Source organism: Poecilia latipinna, unplaced genomic scaffold (genome assembly GCF_001443285.1).
Source record: "Poecilia latipinna isolate Pla-1442-1.1 unplaced genomic scaffold, P_latipinna-1.0 Scaffold419, whole genome shotgun sequence".
Classification (NCBI taxonomy): Eukaryota; Metazoa; Chordata; class Actinopteri; order Cyprinodontiformes; family Poeciliidae; genus Poecilia; species Poecilia latipinna.
Window position 1 is genome coordinate 12,942 of NW_015113035.1, and position 6,815 is coordinate 19,756.

The window sequence follows — 6,815 nt, forward strand, 5'->3', positions numbered from 1 at the left end:
TCTCTTCCTGTCTCAGTTTGGTTCCATCGCTGCTGTCAGCTGTTTGTGTCCAATTTGTCTGAACTCTGTTTCTCTGTCGTCCAGAAAAAGCCAAGCTGAACTTCTACCTGCTGCTGATGAACGGAGTCCGAGTGGTGTTCACCAAAGCTCTGGCCTTCAGCACCGTCCTCACCATCAGAGGCCTGATCTTCTGAAACTCACTGACTTTTTAAAAGCAGAAATTACGTTGAGTAATTTTAAAAAGGAAAGAGAACAATAAAAACTATTAAATATTTAGTTTGCTTTCTTTTTAAAATAAGAAAATGAACATTGTGAAATGCACAGATTTTATAATTTTATAGAAAAAAAACATTTTATTACAGGCTTCTTCATTTCCGTGTTCAAGACTGAACTGAAATTATTCTCAGTACATTTTCCAGTCATTGCATAATGTACATGTTGTTCTATGTCTTTTTAACTGTCAAAAGTCTAACTTTTTTTTTTTTAACTCATGTATTGTTTTCGAATGTGTAAAATATTTGCTGTCATGTTCAGAAAATAATAAATAAAAAAATCAGGCAGATGTCATTGGGTGTTTATTGTGTCACTTTAACTTTATTTCTTAGCATGTTGAAAAAATGACAGATAATTATACGTGTATAACATATTTATATAAATTAGAGAAACCAAGACAGCAATGAAATTCTCATCAGTTGAAACCACGTTTGAACAGGAAGTTAAAGCTGTCGATGCAAATCTGCCTGAAACCAGATAGCAGCTCGGTTTCACGTCAACAGAGAACGCTTTGGTTAACCTCAGCCTTGCTTGTTTTTTTCCTTTCATACAAGTTTACATGCATATTTGAGTGATTAGATCTTTGCTTGCAATGAGTCAATATTCTGTTCAAAGACATTTTTCATGATGTGTCGATAAAACAAGAAATAGTGGCAATAACCATATGACATTTGTGAAAATTTGTAAATGAAGACACACAAAGCAAGATGTGAAAAAAAAAACATCAGAAAATGTTGCATTATAATGAACAGATGTTTTCTTGAGATGCTGCGTTTTACAAAAAGAAAAAAGAGGTTTTCTTCTTGGGTTTTTTGTCTTCAGCAATTGCAGGTGTCAGCTGCAGTTTCTGTAAATCACATAGCATAAATATAGTTACTGAAGAAATCACTAAAATGAAACACATCTGATAATAAACGAAAGCTTAATGATCTGAAAAGCCAACACCCCAATGCTACGATGACAAAGTCAGATGCCAAAGTGTGGAAAGTATAAGTCAGTTTTAGAGCTTTGAGGATCGAGTCAACCAAAGTGTGAGCCGTGATCCACAAGTACAGGAAATATTCTAACAAGGAGAGTTTGGCCTACCAAAGTTACTCCAAGAGAGGAACAGCAACTCATCAAGGAAAACACAAAGTAGCTCAGTCCAACTGTATTTTTTTCACAAAATTGCCCCTTGGCAAGAACATCTAGAAGCACTTCACACTTCACTTACCTCAGTCAGTGTTCACAACTCTATAATAAGAAAAAGACTGGGCATAAATTGATGTTGATATAACGTTTTGTTTGGTTATTACATTACATTCAGAATGGGTTAATTTCCTCAATAAAGAAAAAAATACATATTTTTTAAAATTTTTACTTGAAACTTTAGGATATAAAAATGCTAGCTCAGATTTTCGCCTGTCAAGATGATATTGTGTTTTTTAATGTTATGCAAAGTGAGCCAGCTTCTCCATCACTCAGCTATAAAAAGTGACTCAGAACTCCAGCTGAGCTCATTTAGTTTTGACCCTACAGGATGTGTCGTCTAGCTCTCCTGCTGCTGCTGGCAGCTCAATGTGAGTCTCTCTGGGTTTCAGCCATATGTTAACTTTCAGCTCAACATTGTTCACGAAAAACACATTTTTAACTCTTTCAACAGATGTGAGGTGTGAGCAGCTGACGCAGCCAGCCTCGCTGACTGTGCAGCCAGGTGGCCATCTGACCATCAGCTGTCAGGTCTCTTATTCTCTGAGCAGTGCCCGAACGCACTGGATCAGACAGCCTGCCGGTAAAGGACTGGAGTGGATCTGTAGTGCACACGTTGGGCATGACACATTCTACAAAGAGTCAGTGAAGAACAAGTTTAGGCTCGACTTAGACCAAGCAAGTAAAACAGTGACTCTGAAAGGACAGAATATGCAGCCTGAAGACACAGCTGTGTACTACTGTGCCAGAGAGCCGCACACAGAGACACAGACCATCGCCAGATCTGAACATAAACCCCTCAGTGCATGAAAAACAACATTTTTAAGCTGAAAATGCTAAATTATTGTCTGATGAACGATTTTACTTTCAGTGAGCCTTGTGAAGATTTTTAATTTCGATCCATCAAAATGATCCCCAGAACAAATCAGCATGTCTGCTCCTGCTTGTTGACAGCTCATGTTAAATCTCCACTTCCTCATATGATTTGGATGGATGGAAATGTGCAAGGAATTTGTGAAGCTGAAGTTTTAGAGCACTAGATCTCCAACACATATACATGCTGTCACATGTGATTTAAAGAAGTTAGAAATAAAGGAATAACAATGAACATAAGTCGCTTATAACAAACAATATTATTTACAGACAATGCTGTTTCCTTCAACATATGAAGACATGAATGCTGACGGATTAGCTCTTGGAATAATAAAATGCACAATAGGGGGTGAAAAAAATGCAGAAAATAAATCACCAGAAGAAACGCTTGAAAATAAGAAATACCTAATTCATTCACAATGTCAAATAATTAGCTCATTCTAATTCATTGTGTTAATTTTTGTGTGAGTGGCTGCTTTGGCTGCTTTGCAAAATCAAAACAATCATGAGAACACAAATAAAAGTCCTAATTTAGTATTGTTGTGATGAAAAATTGCTGACCATGTCCTCATCTTGCTGCAGTTAGACTTTATCTGCGACCATAAAAATTCAGCGACAAATGTCTCTTTATGAGGTAGAAAATTGTTTATACACTGTAACATTTCGTGTAATTCTTAGGTCTAACTCAGAATGGGTTGTTTGTAATTCAGCAAAGGATAAACGACATTTTTTAGATGTCAACTTCAGTATTATTTTTATTATTACGAAAATAAGACTTAAGAATAAGAATTTCACCCGTCAAGCTGACATTGCTTTCTTAATTTTATGCAAACTGAGTCAGTTCCTCCCTCATTTGGCTATAAAAATGCCTCAGAAACCCAGCGGGCCTCATTTAGGATTTACTCTACAGGATGTATCATTTAACTCTCCTGTTGTTGTTGTTGGCAGCTGGATGTGAGTCTCTCTGGCTGCCATAAAGCACCAGATGTTAATTTTATACGAAATATCGTTTACAAAGTAATATGTACTTTTTCTACAGATGTGAGGTGTGACCAGCTGACACAGCCGGCCTCTGTGACTCTGCAGTCGGGTCAGACGCTGACCATTAGCTGCCAGGTCACCTATTCGTTGGATCAGCGTCACACTCACTGGATCCGACAGTGGGAAGGAAAAGGCTGGGAGTGGATCGGAGCTGATCGAGTCGGATACAGCTCGTATTACAAAGATTCTCTTAAGAACCAGTTCAGTATCAGCTTATACTCTTCAAGCAAAACAGTGACTCTCAATGGACAGAACATGCAGCCTGACGATACTGGTGTGTACTATTGTGCCAGATAGTCACACTGATATAAAACACCATGAGAGGTGTACAAAAACCTCCTCAACCTTCTGCATGTGTCGCATGCAGCCACTAGAGGGGGATCTAGCACATTATACAGACTTAGCACAGAACATCAGAAATAATACAAATCAGCAGTGCAGATTTTTTATAACTTCATCTGTTTTATAAAATGAAAACAACTAACAACCTGAAAATGTGATGGAACTGTGACAAATTATTTCAACAACCATAAAATTTCTTTATGTATGCTTGGTTTGTTTAAATAAACAGACATCACATTGTTTTCTTCATTATGACCTAAGCCTGCAGGAGTTTGAAACTAAATAAGGCTCCTTCATGTTATTAGTAACAAACCTTTTCAAGAGAGGTAAAAAAAAAAATAATAATAATAATAAAATATCTTTGTGATATTTTTACTTACCTGTAACAGATTTATTTCTTGTTCCATACAAATTCAGAAAAAAGAAAACATTACTGTCTGCATGCAAGGCACACTTTGTTTTCTTAAAATACTTATTTTAGTTACAAAGAGTTTATTTCTACTATAATAAGTAGCAGAAAACACATAAGAGTAATACAAAGTGATAATGTCTTTGCAATGGGCAAATGTTGCAGCATTTATGAAGATCTCTAGAGGGCGCTAACAACCTTTGTAACAAACAGACACTAAAATTTAAGAAAAAAAAGACTTAAGCAAACAGAGAAACCTCAACAGATTACCTTACCTGGAAGAACTCATGATTTCTCCTCCATAAAGTTTAAAGATTAAAAATCAATCAATAAATCAAATACTACGCCTTCATCAGCAACTGGCTTTTTTGCTTTATATTGACATCATCCTAATAACCACAATGTTAAACAAGTTATATTTAACCTCATACTCAGTCAAATGAAGTGACAAATCATCAGAGTTACCAGCAGTCTGGAGTCCTCCCTTCACTTGATTTGGGGAGGAGTTTATGCAAAATGGTCACTGCTATTTAATGAATGGATGAAGAAAGAGAACTGTGGACAAAAGCAGTGTACTATAGCAGGATGGACAGTAAAATATGTATACTGCTGGCAATAGCCATCTGCTGGAAAGGTAAAGAGTAATGGAAACATTATCACCTTAAAGCTAGAGTCTAATGCCTGCTTGCATTGTGTTTTATTGTGATTTTTAAGCCATAATTTCATAAATTGGAAATAGTTTTAATAATCTTTGTAGTCATGAATCTTTTATTTTGCTTGTTTATGTCTTTTTGACAGGTATTGATGGTCAGACTTTGACAGAATCTGAACCAGCAGTAAAAAGACCAGGAGAATCTCACAAACTGACCTGCACAACGTCTGGAATCTCATTCAGCAGCTACTGGATGGCCTGGATCAGACAGGCTCCTGGGAAAGGCCTGGAGTGGATTGCAATTATTGAATATGACAGTGTTAGAAAGTTTTACTCACAGTCAGTCCAAGGCCGGTTTACTGCCTCCAGAGACAACAGCAGAGAGCAGCTGTATCTGCAGATGAACAGCCTGAAGGCAGAAGATTCTGCTGTTTATTACTGCGCTCGAAGAGACACAGTGACTGAANGATTTTATAATTTTATAGAAAAAAAACTAAGTATGTATGTCATTAATTCTCTATTAATTGAAAAATAAAATTGTAATTTGAAATCAACTGCCATCTCTTTTGGTCACTGTAAAATGTCTTATATTTTAGATTTTGTGAAAGTAGTTTGTCCATATTTTTTGCAATATTGGTGTAGATAAAAATTTTAGATGAACAGTAGCGACATTTTTTTATTTGTTTTTTGCTTTATAGTTTGGTAATTGAGGTGTTGCAGGAAAACATTTTATTACAGGCTTCTTCATGTCTGTGTTCAAGACCTGAACTGAAATTATTCTCAGTACATTTACCAGTTATTGCATAATGTACATGTTGTTTTATGTTTTTTTAACTGTCAAAAGTCTAACTTTTATTTTTTTTTAACTCATGTATTGTTTTCGAATGTGTAAAATATTTGCAGTCATGTTCAGAAAATAATAAATAAAAAAATCAAGCAGATGTCATTGGGTGTTTATTGTGCCACTTAAACTTTATTTCTTAGCATGTTGCAAAAATGACAGATAATTATACATGTATAACATATTTATATAAATTAGTGACGTTACAAAACCTCTGGTGATTTAAGTCGATCTCACACATGAATGCAGACGTCTTTGCATTAAATGAAATGTAAAGAGATTCGTTAAAAACAGGAAGTACCTAGAACCACTGATATACACAACATTAAAAAGTTACTAAACTGAGTAAACAAAACAAATTCTTATAATTATCAAACAATAGAAACAGTGGAAAAGTTAATCTATATAAATAACTGCATAATAACACAAGATGTATCTAAAACTAGAAAATTCCTGAAGAAATTTAAATGGGGCCTGCCAAAGTGTGCCCGTCGGTTTAGAACCAGAGTTCTGATGCTAAAAATTAGCATTAATGCTAAAGAAAGCTTCAATGTAGTCAGTAACCTGTGGAGAGTCAGAAGCATGTGGACTAAGCTGTACTTGTACCATTCAGTATGTTAAAATTAATGCATAAACTAAAATTTGACAAAACGCTAATGTTAGCATGAATTGTATCAGTAGCATGTGGGGCATCACTAGCATGTTCTATGTCATTGACTTACTCCATTCAGTATACTAAACATGGTAAATAAGTAAGAAAATTAACTAATAGGTTATTTTAGGTAATAGGTTAATGAGCGCAAGGCAGTGCACTAGTGAGTGGCAGTGAAATGCTAATGTTTGTGCTAATGTTAATAGTTTCTCACTATTCTGAGAAAAAAAAAACATAAAAAAAAAAGATTAATATTATTTCACCACCTACGGCGGTGCACTAACGTCAGAGGAATATGTAGCCTTTTATTTTGAAACTTTCAGTAAACTTCATTTTAATAACCACACTAATCCAATGTGTAACATTGGTTTGGTTAATCCACCTGTATAAAGCTCAAAACAGCAAATAGTTCTCAATGCCAGCTCAGCCCTCCTCTGTAATAACTGAGTGGTCCACCATGTTGTAGTTCTGACCTTCTGCTCTGCCCTCTATATTAAAGTGTTCAGCCATGTTTAGGACTACAGAGTTTTTGCAGTCCAAACAA

The 6,815-nt window shown here is 35.5% G+C and overlaps 1 gene segment (V, D, J or C); it reads left to right on the forward strand.

Annotated features, from left to right (window-relative positions):
• LOC106950727 (Ig heavy chain V region 914-like) overlaps positions 1–194 on the forward strand; it is an 8,349-nt gene extending 8,155 nt beyond the window's left edge. The window contains 1 exon segment of the V gene segment in view: positions 85–194. Within this exon segment, the coding sequence occupies positions 85–194 (110 nt within the window).
• Positions 195–6,815: the final 6,621 nt, after the last annotated feature.